This window comes from Pestalotiopsis fici, assembly GCF_000516985.1.
Source record: "Pestalotiopsis fici W106-1 unplaced genomic scaffold PFICI_Scf_2, whole genome shotgun sequence".
In the NCBI taxonomy this organism is placed as follows: domain Eukaryota; kingdom Fungi; phylum Ascomycota; class Sordariomycetes; order Amphisphaeriales; family Sporocadaceae; genus Pestalotiopsis; species Pestalotiopsis fici.
The window spans coordinates 6,225,120-6,245,667 of NW_006917092.1; the positions used below are offsets into that span (position 1 = coordinate 6,225,120).

The following is a 20,548-nucleotide window of genomic DNA, read 5'->3' on the forward strand; positions in this document are numbered from 1 at the left end:
GGTCGTAAGTTGGGACGGAGACGCCCTCTAGAATGATGATTAGTTGAAAGTTTTGGCCTTGGGACGGAAGGCGCATCAAACGACTTTAGTCCTTTCAAGGCCCCACGAGGGGAAATAAAAAGTCAATTGAGGGAATCCTATTAGCTAGGAAGCAGGTACAGATCTTGACGACGATGACGATGACGATGGTGATGTTGGCGGCGTCGGCGGACTCAGGAACCGGAACATACCACCATTGACATGACGGACTGGCTGATACCAGCTGAACACTTTGTCAATCAATAATTTGAGGACATAACTCAGCCTTTCGCCGATATCATTATATATAGCCCATCACTTTTCTGACTGAATAATGATCGTATTGCATGAGGCATGGATGAGTGGGTGTCTGTATATAAAGGTTGAGTCTTATGAATGCACTGGGTTTATTCATGTGACTGTCTCTGTCAATCTCTTTCAACTCTCTTTCACAAGTCATGCGGAAAAGTACTGGCGAATACCTAGATGACATCAAATCGATTGATTCCTGGCGCACATTCTTGTGCTCAGGATCTCAGTACAAAGGTAAATTAGGCATAACCCGTCTTTCCCTTCACAACTCCATAGGCTCCACCACTCTTTGAGTACATTTCTCTCAAGTCATTGGCCAAGAGTTCGGGCTTTTCAAAGGCAGCAAAGTGGCCGCCCTCTTTATGTACCTTGTTCAGGACAAGGTCGCCGAGCGTCTTGTTCCACGATGCTGGGAAGACGTACAGCTCTTTAGGGAACTTGCTGACACCAATCTTGACGTCCTTCAGGTACCCAGAAACCACTTCTGATCTCTTCTCGTCACTGGTGTGTTTACTGTCATAGTAGACCCAGAGCGTCGCCAGGGGTCCGGGAGTGCTGAACCAGTAGATGCTGATCCACTTGCAGACTTCGTAGTCGGTCCAAGGGTAGCTGTCGGTCCAATCGTGCAGCTTCTCATAGATCCAGGCCAGCAGTCCCACTGGCGAGTCCGTCAGAGAGTACCCCAAGGTCTGTGGTTTGGTGGAGTGCTCGCCGGCATAGCCGCGGCCTTCATTGTTGAACCATTCCGTGCGCTTAAAGCCTTCAACGTCGGCTTCGGACTTGGTCTCTCTGTACTCTTTCGCCACTTCAGGAAAATTTTCGTCGGTTGGCTCGGTGGGGATGGGAAAGTTGTAGTGAGATGCCTTGCAGTTCTGAGGATACAGATAGCCCATGTACCTGGTTACCATGTAGCCAATGTCACCTCCCTTGAACATTTACACATGTCAGTATTCGCTTTTCTTTTTTATGTAACAAAGAATATAAAATATTCCAATTTTTAACACATACCTGGGTCACATATTCTGGATAGCCTAGAACGTCGACCATGAGCTTCTGAAAAGTCTCGGCAGTCTTGAGAGCACCAAATGCTGGTTGGTGTACCCGCGACGAAAAGCCATAATTGGGCATCGAGGGCGCAACTACGTCAAAAGATGGATGATCTTTGCCGCCGTCGAGGAGGAGTGGTAGCATCTTCTCGACCTCATCAAAGCTCCCAGGCCAGCCATGACAGAAGAGCAAGGGGATGGCATTGGGATTTGGGCTCTTGGCGTGAACAAAATGCAAGTCAATGGGATCGTAGCCTTCAAGTTCGATTCTCGTCGTGAATTGGGGCAACTTGTTGAGCTCAGCCTCGGCTTTTCTCCAGTCAAACTCCTCCTGCCAGTACTTGGCCAACCGTTTGACATCAGCCAGCGGCGCGCCGTACTCCCAACCAGAGCCCTCGATCTCGGGTGGTAGATCTGCGGCAGCAAGCTTCTGTTTCAGCCGGTCAATGCGGGCTTGAGGAATGTCAATCTTGAAAGGTTTGACCTGGGACATCTTGTAAAATTGTATGTTGAATAATGATTGCAAACTTTCTTGAGTGAAATGGTGACTTCGCTGCTGGCTTTCTTATAATGACAAAAGCTAGTATACTACCGACCACCTTGGCTAAGACGCGGAACCGAAAGCGGGGTCAACCAGCAAGGCAACCATGGCGTTTCCGGGGTTGCCGGGGCTTGTAATCACGCCCTATAATTGACACGCAGTGTTCACACCAATTGGACGTGCCCCTACATGATTGATTGCAATTGAATGGCAACAATTGGTATTAAGAATGATTTGATATCAATGTGATAAGTAGATCAGAAAGAGCTAGAGAACGCCGAGCTCATTATTTGCACCGCGAGTGCAGCTCTTCGATGAATGGCGTCTGCGCACAATGTACCTGTCAGCCGCTGAGAATGAAAGTGGTTACAAGACATGCGGTGTTATTCTTGGCGTATACCTCTGCGTGCCATGGCGATCGATGCATTGGGCCAGTCATCGTCGGTCCAACCCGCGGAAAGAATCGTAAGAGAAATGTCTCAAAAATCCAGCCATGCCGAACAGGGGCTTTTGCAGAGGGAATCAAACAACATAGAGATTGGGAAACGGACTTTTGTTAACAGGCCCCTCTGCCGTGTCGGACAATCGGGCTGGATATGCATGCCGCATGTGGCCAGCGGTTGGTGGCATGCAGGTCGAATGTATCTGTCTGTTGGCTCTAATTCCGAGCGCGTCATTTCCAAGGAGCCAGGCATAAGGGAACGCAAAAAATATTGGCGATGGAATAAATACCAGCCATGTGCTTTTAATGGTAGCTTTTGACCTCGGATCGCCACCAGATAAAGGCGAGCAGTCGAGCCGAAAGCGGTAATATGCGAACTTATAGACTTGGGCAGGGCACCTTATAGTAGACCTACCTATGTAGTTATAGTCAAGCCTATAGATCACGCTTGGCCAAGGAGTATCTAAGCTTATAGCAAGTTTGACACACTTTCGGTATAATATTATAAAACAATCATAATGTTTTGCATTATCCTCAGGTTGTGTTGCAATGCACCATTGGCGAAAAAGTCTTTTAGAATTGGATCGTTGGCTTGTTGGCTGCACGCATATCGCTACTTGTGTTCCGAACATTTACTGCAACGTAATCAAGACGATATTGGAGTAACCATGGATACTTTTCTGGGACTGATCAGATACACCATCTCGTTCAACCTCTTTATCTCATCAGGGCGTATCAAAATGTAAATGTGATGCTTCAGCTTCATGCTGCACTGAAAGATAAGGAAAACATGACGAAACCTTCTCTGAAGCACAAAGTAAGGGCCAACTTCAGCACCTTGCTCAGTGTCCATTCAGTGGGGAAAATCAACACATTTGGGGATTAGCTCAGTGCGGCAACTTTAGTGTGCACTGCATAGCGCTAATGCAATATCCACCCTATGCACCTTGATTGAAAAATAAAAATTCTGAGAAAAAGGGCTGAACATTCCGGCTGTCGAGAAATCTTTTACTTCGACATCGAGATTTACACTTTCTGCCGCACGTGTCTTATCTACAGCCTCCCGCTGACAGAAGACAATCCTCCCTCATGTCGCGTGATAATGGCAACTCCTGAATCAAGACAAGATCGCGGCTCGCGGGCCGTCGAAGCAGATGAGGCAGCGCCTCTTCTAGGAGACTCGGCGTCGATTGTGTCACAGCCCTTGACAGATCGGTCAGAACTATGGCTTCTACTCGAATATTCTGCTCCCCTGATTGCAACTTACTTCCTTCAGTATTCTTTTACCGTAATCACGACCCTCGTGGCCGGACATCTGAGCTCCGATGATTTGGCGGCCACCAGCATTGGTCTCACGACCGTGAATATCATCGGTCTCGCCACCTTTGAGGGCATGGCTACTGCGTTGGATACCCTGTGTTCGCAAGCCTACGGATCTGGAAATCTGCATGGTGTTGGTCTTCACGTACAACGAATGCTGGTCCTCATGGCCTTGGCCATCATACCGATCGGTGCTGTTTGGATATGCTCTCCTTGGATTCTGCCTCTCTTCGTCAAGCAGGAGCACCTGGCTGTCATGGCTGGTTCGTTCCTCCGCGTGAGCTTGATCGGACTTCCCGGCTATGCATCGTTCGAGGCGCTGAAACGGTTCCTACAAACCCAAGGTGACTGCAACGCGGCTTTGGTTGTCCTCATCATCTGCACGCCAGTCAACGCCTTTCTCAGCTGGTTGCTCACCTTCAAGCTTGGTATGGGCCTCGAAGGAGCAGCTCTAGGTGCCGCGCTGTCCAACAACTTGCGCCCCATACTGCTTCTGCTCTATATTGTCTTTTTTGCCAAGTGGTCTCACCAGTGCTGGGGAGGATTCTCGCGCGAAGCTTTCACTCATTGGGGTCCAATGCTCCGTCTCTCCGCGGCTGGGTCTATCGTGAACCTTGGAGAGTGGTTTGCCTTTGAGATCTTGACCTTTAGCACCTCATACGTCAGCATTGATAGCCTGGCAGCCCAGACGATTCTCACAACTCTATCTGTGACGGCGTGGCACATCCCATTCTCCATCAGTGTTGCCATCAGTATACGTGTGGGCCATCTCATCGGCGCCGGGCTGGTCGATGCCGCTCGGCGGGCTGCTTCGATTTATGCCGGAGTATTTACAGTGGTGGGCATCTTTGATGCTGCTGTCATGCTCCTGTTGCGCAATGAGTTACCCAAAATCTTTACTGAAGATAGTAACGTTCGTGAACTCTGCGCGGAGGCCATGATCACTGTTTCCGTATTCCAGATCATTGACTCCATCAACTGTGGTACCAATGGCATGTTGAGGGGTCTCGGCAGGCAGTCCATCGCTGGTTGGATCATTTTCCCCGTGCAGTACCTTTTTGCTGTCCCCCTTGCGGCATGGCTAGAACTTGGCTCTCCGAACCTAAAGCTCAATGGTCTTTGGTTAGGTCTCGCTGCCGGCTTGGTCGCTACAGCTGCAATGGAGTGTATCTACATGAAAGTTACCAGGTGGCAAGATTGCGTAGAGAGCGCAAAGTCACGGGAGGAAGCGTAAGGCGTGCCGCCCCTGACGAGACTAATTCGGATATTATATACGTACGGAAATTGCCTAGACTACCACGAAAAAAGAAAAGATGACAAAATTGATCAGCTATCAGCTCCAAATGGCACCAAGTCTGGCACAAAGTTATACATCACCGCAAACGAGGTCTTTTTGGAACATAGTCCTCATCACTCTCAGCGTTGGAATCGGGCTCTTTGCTATACACAGACCGCCGGTTCCGCTTCCCTCCCCGTCCTGGTCTCGCAGCCTGCCGAGCATCCCTCTTTCTCTTGGCATTGGCTAGGCCCTTGGACACCTCGAAAGCAAATCCAATGTTCTCTCCCCCGTCGGGACGGCTCTCACGACTATCGATGCGCCATCTCGGATCACTGGCATCGTACACTCCGTCGGGCACTACGATCTCATACAATGTGGTGCCGTGATAATCATTAGGCTTGAAACATGAGACGGTGTTGATCGCGGCCTCCATCATGATGCCGTACGATGCATTGTAAAAATTGCCGCCAATGTCGGGGCTGTCTGCCGCCAAACACGTCACAGCAATAAACCATTCGTTCCCGTTGTTCTCCCGGTGGGTGAAGCGGGCATAATTTATCGCCGACAGGCCTGAAGGCGGCGGGAGCTCCAAGTCGCCCACTTCGTTGAAGGTCAACTCTTCTCCCTCGACGTTGTACGAGAACAGGTCATTCTTGACACCCTTGGTCGGCTCCATGTCCATGCGCGGGCAACCCGGGATGTTCTTGATAGTGTTGTTGTAATCGTCAATAATGACCTGCGGCAGGCGCGAGCGCAACATGTTCCAACCAATACCTGCCATGCCCTGCGAGGCATTATTGAGCTCGCGGTGGTATTTGGGGGAAATATATCGGCAGTTTGCCGCCAGGCCCACAGTAGGCCTGGCGCGGTCACCGCAGGTATAGCCAAAATGGACCAGCTGTCCCGGATCCTCACGGCGATCATCGCGGCGGTACTTGATAATCTGTCGGCACGTGGCTATCATGTCCTCCCTGAGATCATTATCCGGGATAAAGTCGCGCAGGATGACCATGAAGATCTCCTTGGTATCTGCGTCCCTAAACATGACACTCTCATTCTGCGGAATAATGTACTGGAGCCGCGATTTATCGAGCAAAAGAATCTGTCGTCGCTGACCGCCATTGACCCGCTTGTCCTTTGCTGGCCTCTGGTGCCAAAATCTCTCCCATTGGTCTCTTCCTGCGGCGGTCGTGGCCGTGTAGTAGTCGTCCGTTGGATATGGCACCTTGAGCCGCTTGAGCTCGACAACCTTGATACTGTCTATATATTCCTCTTTCTGCTCATCGTTCCATCGCATACCAAGTCGGTTTACAACTTGTTCTACTGTAGAAAGTGACTTCCGCGAGCGCCGTGAAGGCTTGGATCTCTTCGATGCTGCCATCCCAAATACGAAAGAATAAGATGCAAAATGGGTTTATAGCCTTTCCTCAAAAGGAATTCCAATGGAATATCGTTGCAGTGGTATTTGGATATATATCGGCAGCGGCAGATTGGCACTTGTCTTTCAGAGGAACCTTTTCTTGGAATATGATCGAGGGAACTTGAAATTTTCTCTAAAATCTCGAGCTACTTTTGCTACGTAGTACTGTTATTTCATTTCGAAATTATTCGTATCTTGGATTTCTTTGAAAAATCGCACTATTCGACCTTCTTTGATGACAATTGTCTACAAGCAGGGAATTGTTTTTCCCATACTCGTGCGCGACTGCCGAGTCCGTATTTGGGACAAAGAACAAACTGGAATTCTATGCAGCCACCATGTCTTTGTCCACATCGATGACTTCGGCTGACAAAGACTATGGAACGAATTATTTGGCAAAGACCAGAATTGGTACTGGCGAGATTGTGATATTGCCTGCTTTAGTGGTCTAGACTAAACTATAGCCCTGCGCTCTTCGTCGCGTCGCTCAAAACGGCACATTACTATGCGCAACTTGGCCCCGGCAGCAACCTGGGTAAGACCAAAGAAAAAAAGAGATATGACTATTACTTAGTTGCGCGTAACCACGTGCATGTAGCATTACACTATACAATAATATTACCTACCTAGTCATCGACCTGCACATCATTGAAATGGCTGACTTAAAGGCAAATGTCGCCACCGTCGAAGCCATCCTGATCAGCGCTTTATATGGATGATGTTACAATGTCGCACAATCATGTTGACCATTCGCAAGTTTGCATGTTCGTTTGTCGCAAGATTTTAAGCTAGAATCATAAATTGAGGAATAGTACAAGACTATACAGCGAAGCAAACAGATAAGATGAACAACCCCTGGAATCTATAATCAGGCACCCCACTAGTTTCGGACTATACCATGACCACTCCGACTGTGATTCGGAGATCCGGCCGAAGATACTGCAAACCATGTACATGCGCCCGGGAAATTGCATCATTGTTTGAACTCGTTATCATGCGATCAGGGGGGCTTGTGAGTATCACAATGGGATCGCTTATCGAATGAGATCGTACAAGCAATCTTGAATCCTCGTTGCGCCACGCAACCGATTTTCGTCCAACGGTACGCGCGGGGTAGGCGGCAGTCATTTATATATATTTAGGAGTTTCTGCCAAAACGTAGAGTATTTGACCCCGGCAGTTGACTTCGTTCCAATTTTAGTCATGGACTCGGCCATTCGCGATGCCTCTTCAGGCGACAAGAAGCTACCTGATGAAAAGACGCCCACGTATCAGAGCGATGTGGGCGACATTGAAGCGGTTCCCGCCGACATTGACCACTTCGCCGAAGTCAGAGACGTCCGACAAGGCCTCAAACAGAGGCACATTCAAATGATCTCCCTAGCTGGAGCTATTGGCACTGGCTTGTTTCTCGGCTCGGGAAGCGCTCTCGCGAAAGGCGGTCCGCTCGGTGCGTTTCTTGGGTACACGTTTACCGGTATTCTAGCCTCGAGCGTTGCTCTTGCGGTGGGCGAGCTCGGCGCCTTAGTCCCGCTCAATGGTGGTATCGTCAGGTACTCGGAGGTCTTTGTAGACCCTGCGCTTTCCTTTGCGGTGGGATGGAACTTGGTGTACTTTTACTTGACCTCGTGCCCGAATGAGATTGTTGCAGCAGCCGTCTTGATCGAGTATTGGGTTTCGGTCAACAATGCGATTGTGAGTACAAGAACATGGAGCTCAAAAGAAACGCAAGCTAAACGTGTGTACAGTGGGTGACGATTTTCAACATTCTGGTCATCATCTCTTGCTCACTGTTTGTGAGAATCTATGGAGAGCTCGAGTTTGGCTTTTCAATGCTCAAAATCATGCTCATTGTCTTTGTCAACATTCTAGCCCTTGTCGTCACCTGCGGCGGCGGGCCGAGTGGAGAGGCGATTGGCTTCCGGTACTGGCACACTCCGGGTCTGTTTGTTCAATACTTGGACGTTCCTGGCGCGACGGGACGCTTTATGGGGTTTTGGTCTACATTCAGTAGTGCCATTTACTCCTACTCTGGAATCGAGACAATCAGTATCTCGGCTGCCGAAGTCCAGTGCCCCCGACGAGCGATCCCTCAAGCTGCCAAGCGGATCTTTTGGCGTATTTTGCTCTTCTACGTCATCTCCATTTTCATGATTACATTGGTGGTCGCATCCAATGACCCATCGCTCCTCAGCGCATCGTCGACAGCAGCGTCGCCTTTTGTTATCGCGGCGACTAACAGTGGTATCAAATACGTGCCCTCCATCATCAACGCAGTCGTGATTACTTCAGCATGGTCTGCAGCCAACTCGGGCATGCTGTCGGGATCTCGCAGTCTATTTGGTCTGGCCAAAGAGGGACGAGCACCTAGAATTTTTACCCGACTGAACCGGTTTGGCATACCCTATGTTTCCGTTGGCCTCTTTTCTTTGTTTCTTTGTCTCGCGTACATGACACTGTCTGCCTCGGCATCCCTGGTCTTTGAGTGGCTAGTCAACCTGGTGTCAGTCGCCGCCCTCGTCAACTGGTCTATTATCCTCATCACATATCTGCGCTTCCAGTATGGCTGCAAGGTGCAGGGCATCGACCGTCAGGAGCTGCCCTGGGCTGCTCCCTTGCAGCCGTACCTGTCATGGGTCTCACTGTTTGCATTTTTCCTGCTTCTCCTGACGTCTGGTTACACCGCTTTCATCAAGGGACACTGGGATACGGAGGTCTTTGTGTCGTCGTACATTAACATCCCGATTATTTTTGCCCTCTATTTTGGGTACAAAATTGTGAAGAAGACCAAGGTGATTCCTTTGAAAGAGATTGATATCCGCACCTTTATCCAGATTGCGAATGATAACCCGGAGCCTCCAGCGGCTCCGAAGCGAGGATTGAAGAAATTCAACATTCTCTGGTGAGGGGGGCGCTGCATACATCAGCTTTACAATTTTGAGCGTCGAGCAGATGCCAGGGCTGCGACAAGAATACGCATACGGGTCTATAGCGCTATCAATCCAATTCAATATGAGAATCAGCCCAATCATTTTAGTAAACCGTCTTATTCGGAAGATTGTTTTTATTGGTTTCAAACTACCAAATTTTAGATCCAAGGCGGAAGCTTCTTCGGCACCAAACCGCCTCGTATTTCTGCACATCAAGCGTTGGGCACTAGAAAACCTTCTTGGCCTTCCAGCCAACGGCCAAAACTCTGACACCCAGGAAACAACTCATCGCAATGAAGTAGGAGAGTGCCGAGAATAGAATAAGTGCAAGCCAGCCCTGGCGTAGGTCGCCCACATCGCGAAGCGCGCCTCCAATCGGTAGACTGGTCAAGGTGCCAAAACTTCCAACCATGAGCGATGTAGAGTAGACACGACCGTAGTCTCTCGAACTGCAAAGCTGACCAAGGCATACTGGGTACAGACCGAGGTTACTACCGCTAGCAAAACCAAAGGTCACGACAAAGACAATGAGCAGTGCATGTGAGGAACCCGAGGGCAGCCAAAATGCCAACAAGGTCACGACGCACAGTGAAATCGTCAGTATAATGACATTGAATCGTCCGATACGGTCGGCAATGAATCCAGGGAGAAAGCGCCCAAAGAATGAACCAACGTTGAGGTAGACCAGAAGGATGTAGGCGGCATTGGCATTCTGGCCATAGTCGGAAGCATAAGACACCACAAATGTGAGGGGAACAAACAGGCCCCATTCCAGGAACCACACTCCAGCACAAGTAAGGGTGAACTTGAGATTTCGGAACAGCGACCAGTCAGGAATTACTGAAACTACCTTGTCGCTAGGGGGCAGTCGGGTGCGCAGCAGCAAATTGGACGGAATTGCCAAGCCCAATAGGATGAAGCCAATGATGCGCGTGGTCCATGCAAATCCGAGTTTCGGCAAAAGGCTCTGCAGTAATAGTGGGAACATGATGCCACCAATCGATCCAGCGGTAGAAGCAATGCCAGTAGCAAGGCCACGGCGTCTCTTGAAGTAGTGCGCAATGATTCCATACGCGGGCACGTTCAGCAGAGCACCACCAAGGCCTTGGAGTACCGAATAGGTCAAGAGGATCTGATAGTATTCTATCGCCAATGGGATTAGTATAATGCACAAGCCATTGGATCAAGTACAATTATTTACCTGTGCAAAGACCGAGTATCATTTGACTGGCGACAACCAGAATACTGCCCACTGCAACGAGCAATCTCGGACCATGGCGGTCAAAGATGGGGCCGACCTGGATGCCAGCAAAGAAGACGACAAACAAGTACAAGCTGAAGATCCATCCTATGGTGGAGGAGTCGGAGTCGGCAAGTTGGTGTGTCGCAAAATAGGACTCGAAGACGGCCGAGCTATTGATCAAGCCGTAGACCGACAGCATGGTACAGAAGGAGCCGAAGACGACGAGCCAGGCCCTAAAGCCGCCCTCGGGAAAAGGTTCCTCTAGATCCTTGTCCCCGTCATGGCGATCCTCCGAGTCCGAGGAGGTTGGCGAAGAGATACTACGTTCGCGTTCATTGCGTAGGTCCTTCTCAGATGTAGTCAACAACCCAGAGGGTTGGACAGTTTGATTTACCTGGCAGCTGTCATCTGCATGGTTTTGATCGGGATTCATATAAGAAACCCCGAAGCAGGTTTAGAATTGGGTATGGCAATGGGAAGTCTCCCAGATGGTGAGTATTGCAAGTCAAGTTGTGCGAATCAGGCAAAGGTATGGTTGGCTTCGCCGCCAGTTGATGAGAGTTTAAAAAGTGTAAACGGAAGAAAGAGAGGAGTCATGAATTTTATTTTTGGATTTTTTTTTTCTGTTCTTTTCTTTTTTTCTAGCGCAGGCAAGGGGCATACGGGGCGCTGTTCGCGGCTCCACACCTTGACATTCCGAGCCCTTCAATGCTTGTCTGGCCGGCAGCTCGTGAGTCGTCGTCCATGGCACTGCGGGTCCGTTTGCGGAGCCGGCCGAGGAAGTCCCAATACTTTACCTAATGATATTCTCCTCCTCACCTTCTTTTACAACTCTACATATCGTCGGTTGCTGCCTGGTAAAACTCGGACGGAATAATCATTTAGTCTTACAAAGGGACCAAAATAACTAGAATTCCTCATCCGGAGCCTGTAGTATAAGAGTGCACAGACTCAAAAGATTAAAGCGAGATCCTAGTGCAGGGCTGTGTGTGCATGTATCGTGCATACCTGCTAATCATTGACGTCAACAATATTCGAACCGCGGCAACCACCTCCAGACGGACAAAATGGTAAACCCGTGTATTTGTGAGTTTACATCGTTTCGCGCAAACTTTCGCGTTCGACCATGGTTTATATACTATACTAGTATATCAAGGCAAGCTTATCGTAAATATCCCATCTAGGTAAAAGGAAGCGGGCGCATGATCGCCCGTCGACAAGCCATATCACTAATCTGCGGGGTAAACACCATTGATACAAGGGGGAGACATTTCGCGGTGCACTTGAAAGGCTGCATTTACGTATATTCCCATCGTGGAACAATACTGCTGTGAAATTATTGTGCTTACAACTCTGTTACTTTTCGCCGGCGCTTGGTCATCCTATCGTGACTGACTAAATCATCCATCCAAGAGTGAAATCGCCGCGGGCTCTCTATAAGCCGCCATCGATCATATAAGCCATTAAGAACAATATAGTTAGGAGAGAATCAAGTCATCATTCGCCCAGATCCCCTCAGGCTATACCGCTTCACTCATTCGCAGCACCCGAAAATGTCCGAAATCAAAACCTTTCCGTTGGGCAACTTCAAGCTCAAGTCTGGCGGCGAAATTCCAGATGCATTCATAGCATACAAGACCTTTGGGTCCTCATCAAACCCGGCTATCATCTACCCAACATGGTACAGTGGCCTGATTGCCGACAACGAATGGCTCATTGGCGACGCAATGGCTCTGAGTCCAAAGAACTACTTCATCATTGTCCCGGCCCTGATTGGCAACGGCCAAAGTATCAGTCCATCCAATACCCCCAACTTACGCCCCTGGCCCGAAGTGACTTTCTACGATAATGTCAAGGCGCAATACCAGCTCGTAACCGAGGGTCTTGGCATCAAGCATGCCCGTTGCGTGCTCGGCTGGAGCATGGGTGCCGGACAAACATACCAGTGGATCACGCAGTACCCAGACTTTTGTGACCTGGCGGTCCCGTTCCTGGGAAGTGCCCGCACGAGTCTGCACAACCAGGTCTTTCTCGAAGGTGTCAAGGTGGCTGTGCTAGCCGCCAAGGGGGCGGCATCAGGTGGCGTGGTCCAAGGTGAGAGCACAACGCCGGCGTCGCAGTACCGCGGCTGGAGCGAGGAAGAGCGCCAGACTGGACTCAAGGCCCTCGGGCGCGTCTATGCCGGTTGGGGCTTCAGTCAGGCGTTTTATCGGGCCAAGCTGCACGAGTCCTACTTGGGCTACAAGAATCTGGAGGATTTCATGGTTGGCTGGTGGGAAAAGTGGGCGCTTAGCAAGGACCCCGAGAACATGCTTGCCATGCTATATACCTGGCAAGCTGGTGATGTCTCGGACCAGGAACCGTACAATAAGGGTGAGTTTTACCTACTTTAGGCAGTCAACCTGATCTGCTGGATTGTCGCTAACACATATCAGATTTCGCGAGTGCAATGAAAGGCATCAAGACAAAAACTCTTGTTGTCCCGGGACAGACAGATCTGTACTTTCCTCCAGAAGACTCGGAAATCGAAGTCGAGAATATGACGCCCGGTGTTGGCAAGTGTGTCGTCTTGCCGTCCATTTGGGGCCACTGGTAAGTCCTTTTCTATCCTTTCATCCTTTCTTTCTCTTGATTACAGAGTCCAAGAATGACCTCAGACTAACATAAGAATAGGGCTGGTGGTCCTGGAGACAGCAAAGAGGATGTCAAGTGGCTCGATGACAGATTGAAGGCATTCCTCAAGGATGGGAGTTGGTAAAGTTTATGCTGAATCTCGGCAATTCTATACCTAGCATGAATTATCTAAACATCGTGAGCGATAGTATTTGAAGCGTTCAATAGCGATTGATCAAAAATGATATTTTATCAGTATCCATTTGAATTGTATCTGAATCATTCCATTCCACGTGCATTGCTTCATTTGTACTGCGTCATATGACCACCAAAACCTTGTCGGCTTGCCTCTTAATCCTGATCACACAAAGACACCCCACAATGGGCGTTTTCAAACAAAGAATCAATGACTTACAAAAAGCGCCTCATGATTGTATTTTCCTCACCGCCTGAGATTTCATTTCAAAATTGCTGCGTATTACCATTCGTTTCGGGTCGCTCACTCTCTACGGTGACCTACATTTCTCTGTACTTTTCGATTCAGTTGGCATTTACTTATCATATCATTTCCATTCGTCGCAGCTTCAATTCCTTGTACTTCGCATTTAGCAGATATCCCGAAACAAGAAAGAACAGGACTTCTCACCAGGGCGTAAATAGGAGAGAATGTCTATTTATCCTCCTTTTGCATTGACTGTAGAGGAGCAGAGTTCTTTCCATGATGACCTAGAAGACTTACTCTCCTCGATCCAGACCATCCTCTCGCGGCCAGGACCGCTGTCAGTGTATGACTGGTCAGAGGCGCTGCGCCTGGTGCGCGACGCTTTCGCCTTTGTCACCGACATGCACGATCTGTCTTCTCCCACCGCAGATGCCGATACCCGCCTGGCAACGCTGTTCCTATACAAAGGCGACTGCTTCCGGGGGCTGGGCCGGCTGCGCGAGGCCCGCGATGCGTATCTGGCGGCATGCCAGGTCGAGTGCCAAGGGTCCGAGGACCAGGCCTCCCAGTTCGCGGCGGGTGACCGGCTCGAGGATCTGGATGAGTGGTGTGGCGACGACCTCCGTGCAAAAAGGCTTGGCGGTCTTTGGAACGCGCTTCACACAGGTTTGACCAATCCCGATCTCAGTGTTCTCGGCTACGAGACCGAGTTGTGGGATCCGGAGCCGCCGCTCGTAATCAGAACCGCCGAGCGCTGGGCACGAAGAGTCGAAAATCGGATCCCGGGGACGTTCTTCGCTCTCAAGGAAGTCGCTGGAGGGAGTGTGGCAGTCAAGATCCAAGGATTGAGGTCAAGAAAGAGGGAGAACATTGCCAAGGTGAAAACTGTCGAGTGTGCTTCTTGATATTATGTGGAAATAAAAAGGGAATGTGACTGGAGCACACCCATAGTTCAAAAAAGGCCGAGAAAATAATGACTTGCGATATATGATCGAGCACATAAGAGATCAAAGGGAAGCCACCCTGTTGCTTCCCTCAATATCAATCATTTTCAGTCACCGGGACATATTTAGGACCGAAGTGTTGTTTTCGTTAAAGACAGATCTATTCTTGAAATCAGAAAACATGTCTACGAGGTTCCTATCTCAAAAATTGTGTCTCGCCGTCAATATTCCTAGCCTTCACCTTGGATGGCCCATCAGCCATTTGCGACCATGTGCCATCCGCAGTCCAAATGCCGGCTTTCGTATAATCCATTGTCGAGCTCCCTTGCATCCAGGCAAATCTAAAGTACTCATTCAGATCAAGATTGCTCTCGCGGCTCCAGCTAAAACTTTCTTCGGCATCAACGTCAGTGAAATAACTCCTGAATCGTTCGACGTCATTGACAAGAATGCTAATGCCATCAAATTGAGGGGCTGGAGGTGACTGCCAGTTGAAAGTGATTGATGACATCTCCGCAGCGGCAGCGGTTGCGTTCTCGTTAGAAGTCGCATTCGCAGCCAGACTGATGGCCGGGGTAAGAATGCTTGGCAACGGCGAGCCAAGCTGCGCATCACCTTGAAGGGCATAAGATGTTTGCAATACAGACTCAAAGCCCCAACGTGCAATACCGTTGATAAACAGGCCGACGAGCACACCTTGGTAGAGTAAGGATGGCCGCGTTTGCATGCTGGTCCCTGGGAGGAGAAGCAATGCGAGGATATAGTGGTGAATTCGGAGGCTAAGATCCGGCAGCACCAAACAAATAATAATGCCAATGACAAACAAACAGTACAGCTTCAGGTACTTGGTTAGGCGTGCCTCTTGCCGGAAGAACCAGACCTGCGATACTGCCACGGCTGTAAGAACAATCACAATGATTGCTAGAGCGACCTTGGCGCCTGGTTGTTGATCGAGGTCGTGCCCAGTCAGTCTTTGGATTGGGATGAAATCAAATGTGTAATTTGTTAGAGCGCCGACCCAACAAGCCCCAAGCCACAAGACAGTCTTCTCGATCTGAGCAGTGCAGTCTTGCAGGGTCCTTCTGATGCCCATCTTGTCATACATGACCCAAGCGCAAAACATGGCAGGCAAAAACTTGCCCAGGATATTTGAGAATAGTCCAGCGACGGAACTATGCGACGGAGCATCAGAAGCCATGCCGACCTGCCAGAAGATTCCAATGAAGACTGGGAAGAAGAAAAGCGCGGGAGACGAGGTCACCAGCGACAGAACTGCAGTAAAGGTAACCGAAACGGCGAGCAAGGACCATCTAACATCTTTGGTCTCACATTCGATTCCCGTCTCAAAGGTGTAGGATAGTGGAAAATAGGAGTCGAATCCAACGCTGGAGATGCCGTTCCTTGTCGAGCTGACAAAGTCGGAGTGTTGCCCGATGAGCTTGACAACGCCACATCCACCTTTGCTGTTACTGACAACACCAGCATGAACACCGGCGCCGCAAATGTAGGAATCGCCTCGATAGATTGCACTGGTCGTGTTTGCCGAGCTCGAAGGGCCTCCAACAACGAGTTGCGTATAAACGACTTCCTGGTCGCCCACGGCTCTGGGGTTGAGGACCTTGTAGCTTGCGCAGTTGGCAGGGCACTTGAAAGCGAAGCCTGAATCAGTGAACGGCCTGCAGCTGTTGCCATCGGTTCCACACTGATTCCCAGACACCCAGTATGTTGTCCCGCATGCAATGTCGCTGGGTGTTCCATAGTCTGCAATCTCCGAAGCCTTCAACCCTGAACGCATGACCAAGCAAAAGGTGAGTATCCAAATGGCCACATAGCCAATGAATAACCAAACTCGATGCTTTTGTTTCGGTAGGTATTTGTCCATCAAAACCAAGGGGGCTTCCTGGACTTTTGGAAGCAAAGGCTTGATCTTGTATACTTTGGGCTCTCTAGGCCCTTTTGACCACTTTACAGCAGCGATGCTGAATCTGCGGACGGGATATGGCACCCATTTCCACCTCTTCCAAGCGCCCTCTTCTTGCATGAAGCGCGGTGTTGGTGTCTCGTCGTCTTCGACTTCTAGGTGTCCAACTGCTTCGATTGGTGCGTCGGGGTGCAGGGATTCAGTGCGAGAGTCGGAACTGCTGCTGGCTTCGGGGCGCTCTGATTCGGTCACAACAGCAGAGGGTTTTGTTGCTCGGGAATCGCTCATGTTGAAGTTGATGACCCAAGCTGCGCTCACCAGCCTGCGCAGCGATATGAATGAGAACAACGGTGAATATGATGGAAATGGAGTCGACAGACGATGCTCAGACAGTCGGGAAACAGCGCCGAGTGTCAGAAGATGGTGGGCAGTTTTGGGACTGCAAAGTATCGGTCAGTGGGTAGCGAATAGTGAATAGAGGTAACAAGTCTTCGAAAAAACCAGACAGGTCTATGTCTAATCCACGTTCAGAGAGTGTCAGGGACTCAGAAAGGCATGTTTACGACGGCGCAATAGACCAAGAGAGCCTGCTCTTTTCAATCTATTTTCTGTTGTGGAATCATCAGTTTGGAGGTTTGAAGCAGGAAGAAGTGGACTGTTGGTATTGATGTCCAGCACGTTTCGAGCGGACGTTTCGGGTGAGAGACATTGCCTGGCGCGGACGATCTCTGGCGTCGATTGGTCGGTACGCCCCGGCTCCCCACCACCTTGGTTGGTTCATGGCGAGAAGGATGGAGATGCGCCTGCACTAGGCTGGCAGGCTGACCGAGCGAGCGTGCAATGATGGAGGGGTGTGATTCGGCGGCGGCGACTGGCTTTGTTTTGTCTGCTGTAAAGACCGATAAAGTCGGACGATTTCGGTATTCTGATGAACTTTCCCATGACTGGGTTTACATAGTAAGTGTTTAGTGTAATTGTATACCTAATGATGCTTTACATTTTCAACACTTGAGAAGATTGCGATGGCGGTTGAACATTGGGCGATGATGCAAATCATTCCACTGCATCATCACCCGGAGATCGGATTCCCCAGGGCCCAGCCCAAGGTTGTGCCCTGACAGGTAGCAAAGAACCCCCGAAGTCGACATGTCAGGGACCCCACTAACGTGATCCTTAGCGGGCCGATTGGCGGGTGAGCGGTTGGGCGGGCCCTGGCTTTGCTTCTGGCCTTGCACCCTTCTGCCTGCAAAAATCTGTGGGTAACACTCAGGCACCTTGAGGTTAAATCCAAACAGGCTCACAGCCAGTTGAGGATAGTGACGATCCAACCCCTGGCCGTGGCTATATCAGTATATCAGACAGAGCACTCACTTATACAGCACTTTGAACTATCCCTAGAGACCAGAGCATTGTTAAACAGATAGCAAGGCATTTGGCAGAGTGCTTCTAGCTTGCGAGGTTTCCGGGTGCTGCTTGTGTATACTGGGTCTAAATCCAAATCTCAACTCGTCTACGGCAATATGGGCAGTAGAGACTTGGAGAGCACCGGCAAGATGGTGTTCAACATCGCAAAGGCGGACGATGGGGTCGCCGCCCGACTGGGCAGCCTCAAGCTGGCCAAGTCGGCACCGCTGGAGACGCCCAACTTCATCGACATCACTTCCAGAGGCGCCATTCCTCATCTTACCACCGATGTGATGACAAAACATACTCAGGTCCGAGGTGCATATATGGCGATCGAAGACTGTAAGTTTCTCCTGTATTGTCACCTCCCCTTGATCACAAAGCTAAGAGATCAGTCGTAGAAAAATATGTCAAGCGACCTGCCCCAGCAATCTTTGCTGCATCTGAGGGTGGCCGCAGCCGGCTTCACTCGTACACGGGCTTGCCTTCCGAAATCATCACGATCATGGGCGCCCGCAGATATCCTGCTGTCGTAGCACCTATGGGTAATGGAGCCAAGCACCTTTCTATACTTACGTCGACTGGGTTCCAAAGCCTCGAGATTGAGCGTTACTGCGACAACATCTTGTCTCTCAGGCCCGACATAGTCATTCCATTAGCCGACCTGACGTTTGACAAGGGCACCAGAAGTAACAAACGTCTACGTCGCATGCTGGAACGCACCGACGAGTGGGTCGAAGCCTTTTTCAAGACTTTGGACCCTGATACCGAGTTGACTCCATTGGGAATACACGTCTTTGCACCAACGCTGCCGATAGAATATCCACTGCAATGGGAATATCTCAATCGCCTGTCGGAAGATCACGCACACAAGCTGTCAGGACTTGTTGTATACGATGCCGATACTCTGGCTGATCTTGAAGCCCACTCTCCTTTGGTATCGCTACCACGCCTTTCCATGGATTCGCCTTCTTCACCTCACGAAATTCTCCGCCAGATTCAACTGGGCATTGATATCTTCGCAATTCCCTTTATGAATGGTGTTTCTGACGAAGGGATTGCCCTAACCTTTCAATTCCCCGCACCACCAAGGATAGGTCCTGACAACCTGCCTTTGGGCATAAACCTATGGTCCAAAGAACACCAAATTTCAGTAACACCACTGGCAGATGGCTGTAGCTGCTATGCTTGCACGAAGCACCATCGTGCGTTCATCTGCCATCTCCTCGATGCGAGGGAAATGTTGTCCTGGACGTTACTTCAGATTCACAACCACCACGTCCTTACCGAGTTCTTTAAAGGGATCCGTTCCGCCATTGGTGACGGCACATTTGATCAAAAGGTCGAAGACTTTGCTCGAGTATACGATCCCGAACTTCTCCACAGCACCGGAGAACGCCCGCGCACTCGAGGATATCACTTCAAGTCCGAAGCTTCTCAGCCAAAAGCTAATGTGGCTCCTTGGCGTGCGTACGAGGACAGTAATGGCGACGACCCGACGTTGGCAAAAGAAGTCGCAGGTTTAGTCGTGACAGGAGGTCCTGAAGTGGACGCTGAAAGTCCACTCATCCCAGGAGCATCGGCTACCGAACTTGACCGCAATGGTTTTGCTGAGAAGAGTTTTTGATTAAGGCAGTGGCCAGGCACTTGTAGCATCTACGAGCGTCACTTGGGTTCATTGCTGCAGATCTTACCAGGCTCAAGTTGGATGCTTCAACGGCCAGGCGCGTCACTCCTAGTAGCGTCACATTGGACAGCCCACTACTTGTTAGCATTTTTTGACCCGAATTGTCGGGACCTGCTCACAAGTCGTATCCACTCTGCGCATATGATTTTATATGCTCGTAGCGACCGGTAGTTGAAGCTCTCAACGTCTGGAATTTGCTTGTCTGAAAGCAAAAAAAAGATTGCATTGCCTTCGAGCATAACCTTTCCAAGTAGTTCAAGACCGGTTCGCAATCGACTGTTGTGAGATTGCGAAAGACATACCCAGAAACTCTTCGGAGATGAGTTCCTTTCTCTGCCAGGACAACCTATATTCCATGACACCAAGACTGCTTGTCTGTTGATGATATCCCGGTTCAGTGTACGCCACATCCGAATCCAGATCCACACTGGACAACGCGTTGTGCCAAGACAGCCAAGAAAATAAGTTAGCCCCGCTCGGGCAGGTACCTGAACTCGCCCAAATACATTGAACCAATAAAGACTGTAATCTCGAGCACGTTGCTACTCGTCCTATGTCATCTATAATTCTCGAAATGGTGGTGATCCAGGCCTCTCGGTTCAGTCTGTTCGCAAATATGTGCATGTCACCGCGACATCCTCATGGCGAACACCAGCCAAAGTCTGCCAATTGTGAACCTGTCAAGCGTTCTTTACACGATACTGTCAATATGTTGAGTCCCGTAAAGGAAGAGCAGAATACATCAGAACGGGTGCGAAGCCCCAGAACACGCGGAAGCCGTCATCGCCTCCAGCATCTCATGGCTCCCTCTTGTTGCCCTTTGGGCCCCGGCCTTGGCTGCATATATAGCGACTTGGCATTTGGGACGATTTTCCTGTCCATCTTTGAGGCGTAAAATTGCACCAACACGTGCCTACGAATCACTGTTTTGATTCCTGCGATCTCCTGTCCAAAGTAGTTCCGCGGACAACAGTACCATCATCATC

General features: G+C 50.0%; 9 protein-coding genes across 9 annotated transcripts; 5 read left to right on the forward strand and 4 right to left on the reverse strand.

Annotated features, from left to right (window-relative positions):
- Nucleotides 1-569: 569 nt before the first annotated feature.
- Nucleotides 570-1,869, reverse strand: PFICI_04065 (uncharacterized protein; the record flags this gene model as incomplete). Its single annotated transcript, XM_007832646.1, has 2 exons — nt 570-1,256; nt 1,339-1,869. The coding sequence occupies 2 exons, from the start codon at nt 1,867-1,869 to the stop codon at nt 570-572; spliced, it is 1,218 nt and encodes a 405-aa protein (XP_007830837.1).
- Nucleotides 1,870-3,461: 1,592 nt separating this feature from the next.
- PFICI_04066 (uncharacterized protein) lies at nt 3,462-4,913 on the forward strand (the record flags this gene model as incomplete). Its single annotated transcript, XM_007832647.1, has 1 exon — nt 3,462-4,913. One exon carries the CDS (start codon nt 3,462-3,464, stop codon nt 4,911-4,913), a length of 1,452 nt encoding a protein of 483 aa, XP_007830838.1.
- A 139-nt stretch (nt 4,914-5,052) lies between these two features.
- PFICI_04067 (uncharacterized protein) lies at nt 5,053-6,339 on the reverse strand (the record flags this gene model as incomplete). The annotated part of the gene is made up of 1 exon (XM_007832648.1): nt 5,053-6,339. The coding sequence occupies one exon, from the start codon at nt 6,337-6,339 to the stop codon at nt 5,053-5,055; it is 1,287 nt and encodes a 428-aa protein (XP_007830839.1).
- A 1,242-nt stretch (nt 6,340-7,581) lies between these two features.
- On the forward strand, nt 7,582-9,284 carry PFICI_04068 (uncharacterized protein; the record flags this gene model as incomplete). Its single annotated transcript, XM_007832649.1, has 2 exons — nt 7,582-8,073; nt 8,127-9,284. The coding sequence occupies 2 exons, from the start codon at nt 7,582-7,584 to the stop codon at nt 9,282-9,284; spliced, it is 1,650 nt and encodes a 549-aa protein (XP_007830840.1).
- Nucleotides 9,285-9,534: 250 nt separating this feature from the next.
- Nucleotides 9,535-10,984, reverse strand: PFICI_04069 (uncharacterized protein; the record flags this gene model as incomplete). Its single annotated transcript, XM_007832650.1, has 2 exons — nt 9,535-10,451; nt 10,510-10,984. The coding sequence occupies 2 exons, from the start codon at nt 10,982-10,984 to the stop codon at nt 9,535-9,537; spliced, it is 1,392 nt and encodes a 463-aa protein (XP_007830841.1).
- A 1,120-nt stretch (nt 10,985-12,104) lies between these two features.
- On the forward strand, nt 12,105-13,309 carry PFICI_04070 (uncharacterized protein; the record flags this gene model as incomplete). Its single annotated transcript, XM_007832651.1, has 3 exons — nt 12,105-12,924; nt 12,987-13,143; nt 13,225-13,309. The coding sequence occupies 3 exons, from the start codon at nt 12,105-12,107 to the stop codon at nt 13,307-13,309; spliced, it is 1,062 nt and encodes a 353-aa protein (XP_007830842.1).
- A 521-nt stretch (nt 13,310-13,830) lies between these two features.
- On the forward strand, nt 13,831-14,511 carry PFICI_04071 (uncharacterized protein; the record flags this gene model as incomplete). Its single annotated transcript, XM_007832652.1, has 1 exon — nt 13,831-14,511. One exon carries the CDS (start codon nt 13,831-13,833, stop codon nt 14,509-14,511), a length of 681 nt encoding a protein of 226 aa, XP_007830843.1.
- Nucleotides 14,512-14,746: 235 nt separating this feature from the next.
- PFICI_04072 (uncharacterized protein) lies at nt 14,747-16,759 on the reverse strand (the record flags this gene model as incomplete). The annotated part of the gene is made up of 1 exon (XM_007832653.1): nt 14,747-16,759. One exon carries the CDS (start codon nt 16,757-16,759, stop codon nt 14,747-14,749), a length of 2,013 nt encoding a protein of 670 aa, XP_007830844.1.
- A 1,232-nt stretch (nt 16,760-17,991) lies between these two features.
- On the forward strand, nt 17,992-19,502 carry PFICI_04073 (uncharacterized protein; the record flags this gene model as incomplete). Its single annotated transcript, XM_007832654.1, has 2 exons — nt 17,992-18,217; nt 18,271-19,502. 2 exons carry the CDS (start codon nt 17,992-17,994, stop codon nt 19,500-19,502), a joined length of 1,458 nt encoding a protein of 485 aa, XP_007830845.1.
- Nucleotides 19,503-20,548: the final 1,046 nt, after the last annotated feature.